We start from the raw sequence: 18,382 nt of genomic DNA, 5'->3' as shown, positions 1-18,382 counted from the left end.
AAAAAAAAAAAAAAAAAAAAAAAAAAAAAAAAAAAAAAAAAAAAAAAAAAAAAAATCCTAGAAGAAAATCTGGGAAACATTCTCCAGAATATTGGCTTAGGCAAAACATTTATGACCAAGTTCTCAAAAGCAAACACAACAAAAACAAAAATTGACAAATGAGACTTAATTACACTAAAGACCTTCTGCACAACAAAAGAAACAACCAATGGAGTAAACAGACAACCTACAGAATGGGGGAAAATATTCACAAACTATGCATCTGACAAAAGACTAATATCCAGAATCTATAAGGAACTTGAACAAATCAACAAGAAAAAAACAAATAACCCCATTACAATGAGGGCAAAGGACATGAAAGGAGACTTCTTAAAAGAAGACATGTGAGTGGGTAACAAACATGAAAAAATGCTCAACATCACTAATCATCACATCATGGTATATACCATCTCAGACCAGTCAGAATTGCTATTATTAAAAAGTAAAAAAACAAAAACCAAAAAACAGATTTTAGCAAGGTTGCAGAGAAAAGGGAATACTTATACAGTGTTGGTGGGCGGAAAGCAGTCTGAAGATTCCTCAAAGAACTAAAATAAAATTGCCATTTGACCCAGCAATCCCATTACTGGATATATACCCAAGGGAAAAGAAATTATTCTACCAAAAGAATACCTGCACTAGTATATTCATTGCCACGCTATTCACAATAACAAAGACATGGAATCAACCCAGGTGCCCATCAATGGTGGACTGGATAAAGAAAATGTGGTACATATTCCCTATGGAATTCTACACAGCTATAAAAAAGAATGAAATTATGTCCTTTGCAGCAACGTGGATGTAGCTGGAGGCCATTTTCCTAAGCCAATTAATGCAGAAACAGAAAACCAAACACCGCATGTTCTCACTTATAAGTGGGAGCTAAACACTGGGCGCACATGGACACAAAGATGGGAAAAATCGACACCGGGGATTCCAAAAGGGGAAAGAGGAACAAGGGGAAAGGGTTGAAAAATTACCTATCAAGTACTGTTTGCTACTTGGGCAATGAGATCATCAGAAGCCCAGACCTCAGCATCACACGCTATATACATGTAATAAACCTGCACATGTAACACCTGAATCTAAAATACGTTTTTAACTGACACAGGAGCAGAAAATCAAACATCGCATGTTCTCACTCACAGGCGGGTGTTGAACAATGAAAACACATGGATACAGGGAGGGGAGCACTACACAATGGGGACTGTTGGGGGGAAATGAGGGAGGGACAGTGGGGGGTGGGGAGTTGGAGAGATAGCATGGGGAGAAATGCCAGATGTAGGTGAAGGGGAGGAAGGCAGCAAATCACACTGCCACGTGTGTACCTATGCAACAATCTTGTGTGTTCTTCACATGTACCCTAAAACCTAAAATGCAATAAAAAATAAAAATATTAAAAAAAGAAAAGAAATTAAAAAATAAAAAGTAAAAAAAGAAATACATGGCCTCTCACATTGATGTCAGAGATCATGCAATAATAACACAACACCATTTTATGCAAAATAACGAAAATAAATAAATTTTAGTGTTAATAGGTGACTTGATCATAAGAACAAAGGCTCCATACACCCCTCTGCTTGCCTCAAAAGAGACATTTTCAGGGCAAGCTTTCTCTATCTCTAAAGCCTGGAGGATGGGCAGGGAGGAATGTTACCTGTGATCTGTCCCAGCTGGCCTCTGAAGAGCTGTCCCACTTTGCCACCAACGTGGGCCCCCAGGCTAACACCAATGATGTGGATTGAGGATTTTGACACTCCCAGAACCTAGAAGACAAGGGACAAGTGAGTTCCCCGTGGGCCACAGGGTCTGCTGGCTTCACAGGGCAGGCTTTCCCCACAAGCTTCAGAAGCCAAGGCCCCTGGGCATGACACACCCACCGCACTTACTTTGGAGGGAAAAATGACAGCACTGTCATCATTAATTACTTTTTCTCTTCCTGGGCTCCCCACCCTGATAACCCCTTTACTCTCCTTTTGGTGCTCAAAGTATGTGAGTAACAACCATGGCCATTCTCTCTTGAGGGACAGCTAAGTGGCAGGCCATCTGCATTTGCTGTTTAATATGCCATGACACATTTTACAGAGGAGCAGTGGGAGGCTCAGCACATTCAATAAACCTCAGAACATTCAATTCAACCTGCCCAAGATTAGCACTGTGAGTGGCAAAGTCAAGATTTGAACCCAAGACCACCAAGCCAGCAAGTGACCCTGCTTCCACCCTAAGCCTCCTCAGGCAGTGCTTTTGTCTTTCTGATCCTATCTCCTCATATGCAGCCCAAACTCACCCTAAGCTCTTCTGCACCTACCAGGAGTTTATCGAGGAAAAGGGAGATCTCGAGGCTCAAGTTAAACACATTTTTCACAGCTAAGAAGTAGATCCCTGTAGATCCATAAATCCAGTCCACGGCAATCACATTAGCATTCGCTACACGCAGAAGGGTTCTAATTAATTTATCAATCCAGGCAGGCTTTTTTCCTAAGACCCTAGACAGGGGGGCAAAAAAGGGTGAAAAAATTACCTGTCTAGTAGATATTTATTGTCATGGAAACCTCTGTTAATCGCAAGCCCAGAAAAGAAGTCAAAATTAGAGAAGGGGGTATATGAGGATTTTATTACATAGAACTTTGAGCATAGGGAGGACACAGCTCCAAAGTTGCCAACCCTTCCGCCAGCACATATGCAACCTTTGTGAAAATTACAAAATGGTGCCTTTTGTTCCAGGTAGATGCAGCCTCATGCCAGAATTCATAACTCAGGTTGGATTTTAGCCCCACCAGACTTTTGTCGGGCACTTTTGCACAATGAATAAGCTACATAAATTGTATACATTGCATATAGACTCATTTCTTTCTTTCCTTTCTTCCTTTCTCTTTCTTTCTTTTTCCTTCCTTCTTCCTTTTTTTCTCTCATTTACCCATTGATTTATTCGACAAACATTTATTGAGTACCCATGGGCCAGGCAGTATGCTAGGTGCTTTCCAAAAAGTAAAGACAAAAAGATGTAGTCATTATCCTTCTGGAATTTACAGTATAATGGGACTTTTCTAGGAAAAGGAAAATGATAGAAAAATGTTTAGAAATCTTTCCCAACAGATTGAGATCAGGAAATATGATTTTTGATGGCTCCTGGTATAGAAGCCAAGAGAGCATGCTCATGTGGATAGAGGAGTGCAGACCAGGTGTGTGCCAGGGAATGGGGCTGTGGGATTCAGGAGCAGACAGAGTGACTGGCCTGATGAGCTTTCCACCTCTATTAGCTATCCCTGGGTTGGAGGTACATACATACTCAGCCTTGGAAAGTGGTCAAATGTAAGGTTTGCTAGAGGAGAGGCTTTGGCACAAGAGCAAGGAGAGATGCCTAAGGAAATACGTGGCTGAGTCCCTGGAATCCAGGGATCAGAGAGGTAGAGACAGGCCAGAGATCAAGAAATGGTGATCCTCTGGGCACTGCCTTTGTGTCTACCTTTTCATTGGATGCCCCCAACTCTACTTGCTCCATAGAATATTTTACCATATTCTCTCCATCTTTCCTCCCAGAAACCTTTGTCTGTTTCTGGCCCTATTGATGGGCTTTGGGGAAAAGATGTTCAGAGAAAGGATGGCGATTGAATTGAGACTCAATGACTATATGTGGACTGGGGGGTATCAGAGAAATTGAAGAAGAGAAGTGCATAGCTCCATCATGCCTATAATCTCTGGATATGATAGAAGTAGCACCCATAACTAGAAGTGTCTTAGGTCATAAAACCAGGGAAGAAGTGAAGAAGGGGAAATACAACCCTGGGTAAAAACACCTTGCTGCTACTCCCAAGAGACTGTGAGAAGCCCATGATGTCATTGTCTGAGATGAATCATGACATGCAACCCACGCTTCAGGGAAAAAATGACCACTGAGATCATTCCTATGACCTCCCCTTTAATTTGAATATGGAACAAAGGCTCTGTATGGAGATTTGTCCAGAGTCACAGACATGTACTGCTTATGAGTGTGTAGACAAGACTGGGTGAAGGAGTAACGTATATGACCAATAAGAATGAACAGCATGTGTGCATGTTGACATGAGACCCCACCGAAGACAGCAGGACATGGGGATGGAACATGTGACCATAAGTAAATTCATTCTTCCTCTTGCTCTCCACTAACTTCTTATGGTTTTATGGTTACTTGATCATTCTTAGCTGAGAGATCCTGTTGGTTGGTTAACTCCCACCTGAATCCATGGATAATTAGTTTGGTTTCCAGAGTGGCATTGAACCCAGAGTTTTGGAGGTCACTGCTTTCTTTTACTAGCTTCCCACAGCTGGGATTCGAAGGGACAAAGAGGAGAAACCGGACATTGAGGATGGTGCCTTCAAAAAGGTTGGCATTCTGGAAGTCAGCACACTTTGTCTGTCGGGTAGGAGGTGCATATCCTAGAGGAAAACAAAACAAAACAAGAAACATCCAAGGTGAGGTCATCTGTTCTTAGAAGGAAGAAAGACAGCCTTGGAAGGAAGCAAGAAACAGAGGCCTGCAGGCATGGGGTTTATTATGCAGCAGCTAATGCAATAATCACTCATTTATTACAGACTGCATCACTTCTGTAATGAAGCTCTGTGAATATTTTTCATGCCTAAGGACAAAATAGCAGAGAAGGAATATTGCTCAACTAGATGAGATTAAAGGCCATTGTGAAATGGCTGTTATTATGGGCTAAACTGAGTCTCATCTCCCAGTATGGATAAGTTGAAATCTTAACCCCTCATACTTCAGAATGTGGCTGTGTTTGGAGATAGGGTCTTTACAAAGGTAATTAAGTTAAAAGGAGGCCAGAGGAGTGGGCCTAAATCAATATGACTACAAACAGTCTTTATATAAAGAGGAAATTTGGACACAGACAGAGGAAAGATGTTTAAAGACCCAAGGAGACAGTGGCCATCTACAAGCCAAGGACAGGGGCTTGGAACAGATCCTTTGCTCCTCGCCCTGAAGGAACCAACACTGCCAGCCTCTTGATCTTAGACTTCCAGGCTCCAGAACTGTGAGGCAATACATTTCCATTGTTCAAGCCACCCAGTCCCTGGCACTGCTTATGGCAGCCCTAGCAAGCCGGTAGAGAATTCTAAATAGAACCCTTGGCAGCCAAATGAACAATTGCCCTGGGGACTAGCCTCTACTCTGAACACTCCATCCCAGAAGGATTTCCAACTCCCTAGCCCCACCTAATCACTTCTTATCCTTAGGAGCAGTCGAGAGCCCTGCCATAGCCTTCCAGTGCCCAGCCAGGGCCTAGACAGGTGGTAGGGAAGAGCATTAACAAGTCTCAGCTACTTCACAGCACCTTACAATAGATACCTTTACACTGGAAATTCTCTGGCCAATGTAACTGCAGGCCTTTGAAAAATACTGAACAGAGGCTGGGTGTAGTGGCTCACACGTGTAATCTCAGCACTTTGGGAGGGCAAGGCAGGTGGATCACGAGGTTAGGAGTTCAAGACCAGCCTGGTCAACATGGTGAAACCCCGTTTCTACTAAATATACAAAAATTCACCAGGCATGGTGGTGGGTGCCTATAATCCCAGCTACTCGGGAGGCTGAGGCAGGGGAATTGCCTGAACCCACGAGGTGGAGGTTGCAGTAAGCTGAGATCATGCCACTGCGCTCTAGCCTGGGTGACAGAGCAAGACTCTGCCTAAAAAAAAAAAAAAAAAAAAAAACTGAACAGAAAAGGCAACATGAAACTCCTGCTTCCCAGGGAGCTGAAAATCTGGCCTATTTTCAGTACCCAGCATCCCACCTCCACCCCCACTTATGTGATGCAGAGGTGTGGTCCCTGACTCCCACGCATCCTACAGGGAGACTGGCAGGAGCAGCAGTGTGCACACTGACCCACAGAACACAAGCCCATCATGGCCCTAGCATTGCTGACACCAGACAAAGTGATTCATAGAATCAGAGGTTCAGAGGAGAGGTCAGATTACTGATTTTAGTTTGTGTGGGCCCCTTTATTGAGGAAGACAGTAACTTTAGGTTTCTGGAGTGATTATCTGCCATCAGAGGTAACTGGGAGCCCATATATAACAGGAGTGTGGATCTGGGATGCTCTGGGATATAGTGCTGTGAGTGAATTGTGGGAACCCCACCTGTGGAGAACATCTCAAGCCACGAGGCCTTCTGGATCATCACTGCTTCTGAGCCCCAGACTTTGTCCCCAGCCTCCTCGCAGAGCCAGACCAAGCAGGCAGGTTTGGAGGCTCCTGGGATGAAGCCCACTCTGAGAGTGCAGGCCCTAAGCTCTTGAGCCTGCAGCTTGAACTCCCACAGCAAATGAGAGGGCTAATGCCTGACTCCACCATTTTATCAGCCTCCCCCAGCTTTTGACTCTTGAAAGAAAAGATGAAAGGACTGTGCTTCAGCATGAGACGTGAACCACGTTAGTGAGTAAATTTGCTCTATTGATCATATAGGGCAGCCTGCGTCCGTCAGAGAGTTTGAGTCCTTTTAAAAGAGCATATGATGTCACAAAGTAAGCCCAAATAATCATCAAAGAATCAATATCATCTAAACAAAATGTAATAAAACCAGAAATCAATAACAAAAATTATTTTAAAATACATTTGGAGATGTAAAAATACCCTTTCCGTTTTTTCCAATAGGATAAGTCAATCCCATGTGCCTGTGGTATTTTTACTAGCCCACACAAAGAGAAGCTCCTGGGCACAATTCCTCATGGACATATATTGCTGAATCTTGCTCAAGATTTAAAAAATTTTTATATTGAGGTAAAATATACACACACACATATATATATATAAAATCGTCTTTACTTTTTTAAGTGTACAGCTCAGTGGTAATAAATACATATATATTCTTTATTCCCTTTATTCCCAACGCCTCTCTCCTTCTCAGCCTCTGGGAACCACCAATCTACTCTCTATCATTATGAATCCAGTTTTTTAGCTCCTGCATGTGTGTGAAAAAGTGATATTTGTCTTTCTGTGCTGGCTTATTTCACTTCACATAATGGCCTCCAGTTCTACTCATGTTGCTTCAAATGACAGGATTTCCTTCTCTTTAAAGACTGAATAGTATTCCTTTGTGTGTATATACCACATCTTTTTTTATTATTATTATTCATTCAACTGTTAATGGGCTCTTAGGTTGGTTTTATATCCTGGCTATTGTGAACAGTGCTGAAATAAACATGAGAGTGCAGATATCTCTTTGATATTCTAATTTCCTCTGCTTTCTTTTGGATAAACACCTAGTAGTGAAATTTCTGGATCATATGGGAGTTCTATCTTTAGTTTTCTGAGGAACCTCCATACTCTGCATAGTGGCTATACTAATTTACACTCCCACCAACAGAAAAACACCCTTTTAAAGTTTTAAGCAATGTATGGGTTAAAGAATAATCACAATGGAAACTACAGAATATTAAAAACTAAATGACAAGAAAACCAGCACATGCCAAAACTTGCAGAGTGGCTAAAACAGCGCTTGGGTTGTTAAAGTAATGACTTGGCAAGCCATTAGACTGAGGCAGCTCCAGGGCTTGAGTCGCAACTCATAGTGAAGAGTTGTATCCTAGGAGACTGCTGAAGCTTTACCACTCAGAAGCTGCCAACTAACCTCTGATGAGGGACCTTAAGGTACTGCTCCATTTTAGTCAACCAAATACTTCTTTGCCTTGCTCCATATGCACCTTATAAAATTTCTTCCTCACCCGCCTTTGGTGGAGCCCTGAGCCACTTGCTGTGTGAAGCTGCCCAATCCATGAATCACCGTTTATTCAACTAAACTCTTTAAAATGTTCATGTCCCTAAGTTTATCTTTTAATTGGGAGCAATGTCTAACCTTACATGCAAATGTTAGGGGGGAAAAGGGAAAGATTTAGATTAGATAAGTTAATATTTTAACTCAGAAAAGAATACCACAGTAATTCCAAATAAAATATAGGGAAAGAAACATAAAGGTAATAGTTGAAATTGAAGAAATAGAAAATAAGGAAATATCAGCAACATTGGTAGCAGTGTAGTCATTACAGTTTCTTACGCTTTGCAAACTTGCCTGGGATATCTTTGACTCCTCCCTCTCTCTCACATTCCACATACAGTTGGTAAGTTCTGTTGGCTTGACCATCAGAAGAAAATATTCAGAATCTAACCCTTCTCCCCACCTTGGTCCAAGCCACCTTCATCTCTCACAGACACTGCCATCGCCTGCAACTGAGTTTCTTGCCCTCTCTCTTGGCCCCTTCAGTCTATTTGCAACATAGCAGTCATGGTTTTTTTTTTTTAAGTCAGTCATGTTACATCTTTGTGCAAAAGTCTCCAAGCCTTTCACTCAGATTGAAACCTGAAGTCCTAACAATGGACTGTAAGGCCCTAGCTGAGCTAATCCGCCCCACTCCAAGAGTCCTCTGCCTTATGCTACAACCACTCACTGTTGCAGCCAGTTGTTGTCCTTGCCCTGCCTCACTAGATTGCTTCCTGCCTGAGGGTCTTTGCCTAGCTAGCTGTTTCTTTTGCCTGGGATGCATTTCCCCCACACATCTACATGGCAGTTCCTTCCCCTCTTTTAAAACTTTGCTTGTCAAGTGCTCTCTTCTCTACTCTCAGCACCCTATTTCAGTTGTAACCTGCTTATGTTCCTCACCTCATTTCTCTCAATCTTTCTTACCTTGGTCTATTTATTTGTATAGCAGTCATCACCTTCTAATCTACTATGGAATTTACCAACTTATTATACTTACTGTCTTTTGGTAGTTAGTCCACATTAGAATGTACTTTTGAACAAAGCAGAGATTTTTAAAATCCATTTTGTTCACTCTACTGCCTAAAATAAAATCAACAGATGAGCAGAAAGAAAGAACACTTGACAAAATTCAACACTCTCTAACATACGAAAGGATATCTACTAAAAGCCTATAGTAAGGATCAGATTTACTGGGAAACATTAAAAATAGTCCATCTAGTACTGGGAACAGATAAGAAATGTCTGCTGTCACTGCTTCTATTAAATATGGTGCTGGAGGTCCTAGTCCTAACCATTGAAACAAGACACTATAATGGGATAAAAGTTACAAAGTTTGAAAAGGGAGAAAAGAAAATCGTCAGTGTTTGAAGCTGATAAAACAGAGAATCATATTCGGATTCTGCCCCTACCTAACCACCACTCCAGCCAAAGGACAGTGGCAGATGAATATCAAAGGAGAGAGACAGAAAGATACTGACAATCTCAAATGCAAAAATAACATCCCCATGAACAGGAAAGAGAACAGAAATGCAAAATAGTGCTGGGAGCCAAGGCTAGGGGAAGGCAGTGGTTGTAAGAATTCAGATAGGGAACCTGAGAGGGGTCCACCTCAAAAGTGCCGCATGCCAGCTGTGAAGGGCCAGCACCAGGCTCACTCAGAAGAGGAAGCTAAAAACAAAACAAACGAAACCCAGCCCATTACTTCCTGCTTGGGGCTATAGTTTTATTTAAGGAGGCAGGATAGAAAGACAAGGCCTCAGGAACAGGAGCTGGGGCCCCCCACCTGACTGCTTCATGACTGGAGGACAGGTCCAAAGATGGGGAGGTGGGGAGAGGAGGGAAACTGGAGGAGTTGGCTGTGGGTAGAGGAGGAGGGGGACCAAAATTAAACTTCTCATTGAAAATTAAAATGAAACACTTAATGTAATACGTTAGAAGCCAAGAAAATAGTTATCTTTGGGGCAGTGATGCCTAATAGGGATAGTGGTTGGGTTCTAGGACCCCCAGTAATGTTTCATTTATTGATCCGATGATGGTTACACAGGTGAATTCACTCTGAAATGCATTAATCCGTGTAGCAATCATTTGTGAACTCTTCCATATATATGTTGTACTTCAATAAAAAGTTTCTTAGAAATAAGCCTGCAAACAAAATGCTTAAATATATAAAGAAATTTTATGTTTACAAAGATAGTCAATAAAACTAATAAATGGATCCCAAACTCATTCCAGGTGAAATAAGCTTTAAAACACCTTTGATATAGATTTTAAGGTAAGTACGCTAAAAACATACAAGCATAAAAATACAGTGCAAGAAATTATAAAATAAAAACAGGCATAAATGTTTAAATAAGATGTATAGGAAAAAGGTAATTAGAAAATGGGAGATTAAAAAATGATCATGGAAATGAAAAAGAAATCAATTCTATAATCTAGCCTGGAAGTAAAATAAATTTTTTAAATATGATAGTGCAGTTGAAAAATGTAGATAATAGATGGAGAGGATCCAATATTTTTCTTGTAATTGGTCTCAAAAAAAAGGAGATTGAGAGAAAAAGCAGTATTTTGAAAAGATAATTACCAAGAATTTTCCATAACTAAAAAAGAGTATGAGTTCTCCAATCAAAAATTGTCCTCAGCATAATAAGCAAGATAAAAAATTAATAAATCTATCTTAGCCAGACCATAGGATAACTGTAGAACATCAAGGATTTAAATATATTCTTGGCTGGGCATAGTGGCTCATGCTTGAAATCCCAGCACTTTGGAAGGCCAAGGCAGGAGGGTCACTTGAGCCCAGAAGTTTGGGACCAAGCTGGGCAACACAGTGGGTCTCTAGCCCTCACCCCGAAAACCTTTAAAACTCCCAATCAAATACATTGGAAAACGTAAAACAAATGGATAGTTTTTCAGAAAAATATAATTTACTGAAACTAACTCAAGAAGAACTAGAAAACCCAAATAAACATAATAGCATCAAAAAATTGAATTGGCAACCAAAAGTTTTTTCTGGCCATAAAATACACTAGAGAAAAATGATTTTATTTGAGAACTCTACCAAGCCTTTAAAGTACAGATATAAACTATTTTATGGAATAGAAACTTATTTCATGAGGTTATAATAACCTAATATCAAAACCAGACAAGAGCAATACAAGAAACAGAAATAGTCGAGACAAATTTCTTTTATGAATATATATACAAAATAGTAAATATAAATATATGCAAAAATAAATGTTGGCAAATCAAATTCAACATTGTGTTAAAATATACATCATGACCAAAAAAAATGCCCCTGATGATCTTAGATTGACTGAGCTAGTCCACAAATTTTCGAAGAAAATATGAGAGATTTTCTTTATGGGAAGATTCCTTAAACAAGACACCAGAAGCAGAAATCACAAACTAAAACATTGATAAATTATATTCTGTTAAATGCACAAGCCTTGGTATAAAAACACTAGCAAAAAATACAATTAAAAAGCAAGCTATAGGCTTTTTTGCAATGCATATAATAAACAAAGGATTTGTGTCAATAACATAAAAATGTGACACAAACCAACGAGAAAAAATGAGGAAGACAGTGGAAGCATGGACAAACCACAGGAACAGATATCACAGAAGAGGAAATCATAATACATGAGTTCAACTTTACTAGTAAGCACTAAAGGGCAAATTAAAATGACAAAAAGGCAGTATTTCATTTGCATGAGATTGGCGATAATTAAATAATGTGATAACACTAAATATTAAACAGAAGGGAACCGCGATCGCATACATCTTCTGGTGAGGATATAAAATGGATCAACCACCTTGGAGTGCAATTTGGCTACGCTAGGTAAAGCTGGAGAGGCAATAGCTTTGGGACCCAGGAATTCCATTTTTAGAAATCAATCTTAAATTTTTCATGTTGCAGCCCTATATGTAGCAGGAAAAATCTGCAAACAATCTAGCTGTGCTTTAATGGAGAGAAATAGATAAATACATTGTGATTTGCTTTACAGTGCTCACTACCAACCTAATTTCAGTGAGGATGTATTTAATCAAGATTCTGGAGACCTTACCATGTGACAGCTAGGGCTACAGAGGAAATAGCATAGGAATAAAGATATAGTCCCCACCCTCAGAGAGAGCACACTCCAGCTGGGAATGGCCAAACCAGTGTGTGTGAGACACGGCATTAATGTGAACCCGGGGGAAAGATTGAGAGTGAGGGATGGCGATCCCGATGTTAGAGGGACCCTCACCCCAGGGGGCATGCCCATGAATTGGGAGTGAGGAGGAGAGTCCAGATATCAGGCAGCTATTGAGAGCCTGAGAGAAGAGGGTGGCTTGAAAGATTTGGTGCATATCGGGGTGAGGATAGCAGACTGAGGTTCAAGACTGAGCCATGGGGTACTGAAGGCCTGGGTGAGGTGAGGTTGTGCAGGACAGAAGCACATGCGGAGTGAGGTTTTCTGAATCAAGGAGGGGCACTGACAGTGAACTTAGGAGTCTGAAGAGTCTCGTTGTGATTGTTGAGGAAATTAAAAAGGAGCATCCTCCATCTTCATCGCAGATGTCCCTACCTGCACAGTAGGGGCCACTGCACCAAGATCACCAGGGCCCACTTTTAGGACAGGTAGATTGAGGAATTGCAACTAGAATCATACAAGAATAGCCAGATGATTCAGAAAAAGAAACTGCGTGGGGTAGGGGGGAAGGTAAGGAGTAGTGCAGGTAAAAATCATTTGTACCTCACATGCCAAAGGACTTATTTTTATAGAACTCTTACAAATAAGAAAAAAAATCAAACAAGCCAATAAAGAAACAGACAAAGGGCATAAACAGGCAATTAACTGAAAGCAAATGAAAATGGCCAACAGACACATAAAAAAGATGTTTAATCTTAATTATAATAAAAAATAAGAATTAAGACAAACAATGTAATTCTATTTTTCTTATCAGGCTGACAACACCAAAAACACTTCACATTCACAGAGCACTGGCAGAGAGGTGGGGAAATAGCCATGCTCACACACAAATCAACAGTTATAACCTCTGTGTGAGGCAGTTTTTCTCACATCTATTAAAAATGTACAAGATAGAAATTTTTCAGACCTAAGATGCCATATGTAAACAGCTAATAAAAAGAATGTGGTATCTCTGTATATTAATATGGAAGGATTTTACACATGTGCAAATAAATGTATACTATATATCTTACATAAGGAAAAATATATAGCACATATAAAATATATATAGTGAGGTCATATTATGCCTTTAGAGCTACGGAATTTTTACCACTTACATATATTTGCATATATTACTTGCATCTTTTTTTTAACAGTTTGATTCTTAAAACTTGCAATTTCCATTTGGGCTCATTTGATATTTATGACATGCCAGGCTGACCAGTGGTTTATAAACAATAGAAAGGAGGGGTGCAGAATGAAATACTGGCTTGTGTAAGTCTGAAAAAAGCCTATAGTTTTCTATTCTTCAGTCTTTGACACTGAAGAAGTGTTGGAGAAGATGAGTAAAGGCCTGGTGACACCTATGTTTCCATAATGGAAAGTGACTCTCAGGTGTACATAACAGAGCTCCCTTCACCCTCCTGGGCTGCTCGTGGTTCCCACGGGTTGTGTCTGGGATCTGTAAATGCTGGAAATGTGTTTCCCTACACTCCCACCTGCACCTGTCTCAGGTGTGTTCTACAGATCAGTATCTCCCATGTGGTTTTGTTTTGTAGAAGTGTTATTTTGCAAAAACAGTTTTGATTGTGTGGCCTGGACCAAGAAGGGATAGGGTGCTCTGAAGGTGACAGAGTTGGCACAAAACCACATCAGACACTTTGTTATCAAATGTGGAGATGATGGAGGAGCCCTTGGTGCATGTGTTGGGAAATGGGCACCCTCCTCCAGGCTCCTCAGGAGGACACTGCAGGATGGGAGTAGGGTGGAGGCCCCCCACATAGCTTGAGGGTGGATTGAAGGTGGCTCTGTCACGCATGCAGGGTGCAGCAGCACCTTCATGCCCAGGCTAGCCTTGGAGAGGCTGGTATCACAGGCTGCTTCTCCTCAGCTGTATCTGACACCAGCTCAGCACAATGGGCCCCTGAACTTCCTGCCACCCCCAGGAGCTCTGGGCTCCCCACAAACAGAGCTGGGCTATTAGACGACCTGTGGATTGAGGCATCAGCAGCCAGGAGCATCTCTGAAATGGGCCACCCCCTGGAACCCTTCTTTGGCTGAATTGTTTCAGGATGGGTGTCATTTAATCAATCTGCCCTAATGTCAGGAAGTAGAGATGAGGATTGCATCCTGCTCAATTTCTTTCTTTTCAGTAACCAAGGCCTCTGGCTTATTGAATGCATCCTGTGTGCCAGGACCTGGGTGAGGCTCTGGGGATTCAAGGATGAGGAAGACACCAGCTATAACTGCCCTTAGGGAGCTCCAAGTCTAGCAGGGAAAGGGAAAATCAGCAGGAAGCCCCATAACAAATAGGGATATAAGATCTGTGATCAGGAAACGTGTATACGGAGAGAACATACAGAAAGGCCACCTACCCCAGATGGAGGAAGACTTACTTGTGCACCCACCTGGAAGAGAGGACGCCTGAGCCGGCCTGGAAGCTCAAGAGCCAGATTGATCAAAGAGCCCAAAAATCTCACCCTCCACAGTCCAAGGAAAGGCTGGGTGTGACTGGGGTTGCCATGAAAGATTGTGCAGGCACCTGGCCAGGAAAGTGAGCAGAGGCTGAACTTCCAAGAGGCCCATGTGGGTCAGCTACTGTCCTTGTGTGACAGCAGGCACCTGGGTACCTCCTGAATCTCCTCCCTCCCTATTGTTTGAGCTCTTCCTTTCCTTGAGTTCTCTGCATCCGCCATCTTCTTTCTTTCCACCTACTTCCTCTAGGCTATCTGAAGATAATTACATTCTTTTTCCTTTTCCCAGTGGCATATTTCTATCTCTCTCTCTCTCTCACACACACACACACACACACACACACACACACACACACACTCCTATCTCTACCTATCCATCAACTCAATTTCTGAGATACCACTGCTAAAAGTAAGAGTAAGGAACATTAAGTTAACATTGTCGCTGTTGACAGTGAAACAGTTAAGGTGGGAAATAACGAGAAGCAGATGGTAAATAGAGAATTCCTCACCGGGTAAGTGTGGAAAGAAAGACACCGGAGACAAACAAAGACAAGAGGACCAGGCAAGGAAACCCCCAGGCCCCGCTAACATGTTATTATAAGCCCATTCCTGCCCAGAGCATCTAGAATGTTTCCCACATATGTGGCTGGAACCCAATCAGATTCTGCCCTCACCCTAACCCTGCCACCTGGTTCAGAATTTGTGAGCTCCTCTTATCTGTGTGACCGAAGTCCCAGACTTACTGAGAGATGAGCTTCCAACAAGAGTTTGATGCCAATTTGCTACTCCCACTCCTCAACCCTCAAATCAGGACAACTAGCAAACGTCTTCCAGCCCCTTAGGAGTCCTGGGGCTCCTGAGCAGAGACCAAGTGGGCCTGCCAAGCCCAATTATCTGAACGGGACCCACAGCTCTCCCAGGTGACACCTCTCACCTTCTCTCCAAGTGGCTCATGACAGTCCTGTTCCCTCCACTTCCATCAGCCTAGACAACCATTTGCTAATAATAAAATCACAAGGGAATAAACAACTGCAAAAGTCAGACCCTGTGCACAGATGGTCTCAATCAGTCCTTACAGTATTCCTATATGGTAAGGATCATTTCCAACTACAGGTAAAGAAAGCCACTTTCTCAAGGTCGCATAGCTACTAGGAAACAGAGCCAGGATTCCAGTCCAGGTTAGCCTCACCCAGACAGAGCCTATTCCTCATCAGCTCAACCCATTGCCTCCTCTAAGCAGCAATGCAGCAACATTCACTGGGCATCCGCTGTATATAGAGCACAGCTCTAAGAAAGCTAAAAGAGACAGAGGCCTCAAATCCTCACCTTTTAGGAAAAAATAATTGAGGTAGGAGAAAGCACATCTCAGCAGCACCTTTGAAAAAAAAACCACCCATCAGTGCAAGCAGAGCATACAGTCACCCAGATGGAACTTTGGAGCAGGGAGGGATGCTAAGCAGAAAAAGGACAAGTGCAAGGGAGACAGGAATAAGAAGCCCCCGTGGAAGATGCAAAGAACAGAAATTAGTCCAAAGGTGATGTGAGCAACTCCAGGCAGAAGCAATGACATGTTCTAGAGCCAGGGAATGAGAATTAAATGTCCGACGGAGAAGACAGAAAAGCAGCCTGCTGTTGGGAGCAAGGGGGAGGGGATTTTTCTAAGGGTGAGTTCACCACCAGAGTGAGAAGGGGTTTTCTGAGAACCTCACTGCGACCCAAGGTGGAGCAGGTTAATTTGCTATGTTAGGCAAGGGATGGGGAGGTTGGCAGTGGGCCAGTTCTTTACCAGGGGAAAGCTAAAATGCAAATTGCCATCTGAGGGAAGCTATGCTAAGGGACATCTGAGGTTAGCAGGACTAGTTTCCATCACCCAGCTGGAATGATGAACCACTTGAGCATTTATATTCTGGAGTTTATATTCCAGAGGCTACTGGAAAATAAAGGACATCTAACAATCTCAATGGCAAAATCGTTATTAGTTTGGAAAACCTGAATTGTAAAATTAAATATATCTTGGAATGGTGGATATTTGTGGGATGAAAATGAATATTTTAGAATTAACCAAATTTCATTTTCTTACAGTTAGTCCTGGTTTGTGCAAGGTGAAAAGAGTTTTTACGTGGGTTTTAGAAAAATGAGTCAGATAACCAGGGAAAGTTCCGGTTTTGCGACCTGAGAAAATGTTCTGTTTACCATCATTCCGATTATGATAAGAGGGTTATTTTCCCTACTCTTTTAAATGCATCTCAGAAGAGGTGAAAGGTTTTTAGGGGATCTTCCAAAAGTTGATATTTCCATAAGTAGTTGGAGAAATATGATCATGGACTGAAATAAGTTCCTCCCAAGGCCTGAGCCCTGGCTTACCTGCACTTCCAACACTGAGCCACAAAAGGAGGCCCCTGACCCAAAAGCAGCTCTTCCAGGGACCTGAGGGCATCGCTGAGCTGGAGATCTCAGAGCTGGTATGGAGTAATTCTCTAAAGCCAAAGAGATCACATAACCCAGCCTCTCAGGAAACACCCACGTGGGTTTCACTAATCATTAACTAGCTTCATGACCTGAAAAGGAAAAATAAATTCTTCCTATTTATTTAAATGCCAGAGTTTTCAGTTTCTTCTTCTCAGTGAAAATAAACACACTTTTTTCTTTAACCAGAACACATTGAAACACACTGTCCTTCCTCTTTGAGCCGAACGCGATCAGGAAAGTATTTCCTGCACCTCTCCCACTTCCCAAGATAGGAGGTCAGTAACAACCAAGGCGGAAGTCCTTTATCTCTGGGTGGCCAGAAACCCTTCATTGTGTTGTAATTATCTGTGGACATGTGTGTCTCCCTAGAAGATTCTGAGTGACTTGAGAGCAAAGGCTTTCTCTTTTCGTTTTTGAATCACCAGTGACTGAGATAATAATATAAAGTAAGTGTCCATTTCATGGACAGAAGGGAAGAAGATGAAGTTTGCCTCTGGAGAGTACTATCCGTTTGTAGAATCTTGGGGCTAGAAGTCAAGTCCAACTTTGGGAGATGTTCAACTTCCTGAATTCACAAAGAAACTGCATGTTAGAAAAAGAAAATGACCTATAGAGATCCTGTCAGTGGAAGTGGCAGAGCCAGGCCTGGAACCAGGGTGGTTCCAGCACTATGTGGCCTCTCCACCTGAAGGAGTGGCAGAAACCACACAGAGCTATTTCTAGGCTCTGTGGGCAGGGGGCAGGGGCAGAGGGCAGGGCCCTTGCCCGCCATTCCCTAAATCATAACACATTGTTGTGAGGCAGACAGCCCACCCACAGCGCCAGGATCATCTTTTCCAAACAGTAACTCTCTGAGGTGAGTGTTATCCCAGAGAAGTTAAGTAATTTGTACTTAAGTATTATGAAGTTAAGTATTAAGTACAAATTACTTAACTGTGATAATTTATAATAAGCACAGATACATTTAATAAGCACAGATAAGTACAAATTACTTCTCTGTGATAGTAGTTAAATACACAGCTGATAAGGCACAGAGAAGTTAAGTAATTTGCCTGAGGTCATAAAGAGCTGGGATTTAAAGCAGGATGAGCCAGCCCCAGAATCAATGCTCTGAACAATACTCTACAGCAACAACTCCTGAGAGGCACTGGGACCATGGCATCATGGCTGAACACAGGATACAATTATAGTGGAGGGGCTAGACCTTACTTCCCCTTGTGCACATTACCACACTGCACAAGTGCTGCTTCAATCAGGAGTGTGGCAATAAGGGTACAGCAGAGGTCACTACTGAAGGCCGTCTTGATGTTAGAGACCAAGCCAAGCATACGAGTTCAGGTCCTTGGAGAAGAAGATACCAATATAAGACAAAAATGTGCAAGAGATTTATTGAGCTAACACCTGTAAAGAATAAGGAGTACTGGAGAAGGCAGGAAGAGCCTTTAGACGGCAGTGCACATCTGACACCTGCAAAAAAGAACAGGCAG

General features: G+C 42.1%; 1 protein-coding gene across 4 annotated transcripts in view; it reads right to left on the bottom strand.

Moving 5' to 3' along the window:
- The window catches only part of PLA1A (phospholipase A1 member A), a 35,427-nt gene extending 17,791 nt beyond the window's left edge, over positions 1-17,636 (bottom strand). Inside the window, exons 1-4 of one of the 4 annotated variants that reach the window (XR_001821867.2) lie at positions 16,791-17,636; positions 4,254-4,455; positions 2,348-2,525; positions 1,697-1,805 (exon numbers count right to left, since the gene is read on the bottom strand). Coding sequence is in view for 2 of the 4 variants with exons in the window: in XM_017518914.2 (XP_017374403.1) it covers positions 1,697-1,805; positions 2,348-2,525; positions 4,254-4,455; positions 16,791-16,863 (562 nt within the window). In the remaining 2 variants the exon portion in view is untranslated. The remainder of the gene's footprint in view (positions 1-1,696; positions 1,806-2,347; positions 2,526-4,253; positions 4,456-16,790) is intronic. The other 3 variants (XR_001821866.2, XM_017518914.2, XM_017518913.2) reach the window with 3 other exon arrangements.
- Positions 17,637-18,382: the final 746 nt, after the last annotated feature.

This window comes from Cebus imitator, unplaced genomic scaffold, assembly GCF_001604975.1.
Source record: "Cebus imitator isolate Cc_AM_T3 unplaced genomic scaffold, Cebus_imitator-1.0 Scaffold713, whole genome shotgun sequence".
NCBI classification, from domain to species: domain Eukaryota; kingdom Metazoa; phylum Chordata; class Mammalia; order Primates; family Cebidae; genus Cebus; species Cebus imitator.
This window is presented reverse-complemented; position numbering and strand designations above follow the sequence as displayed.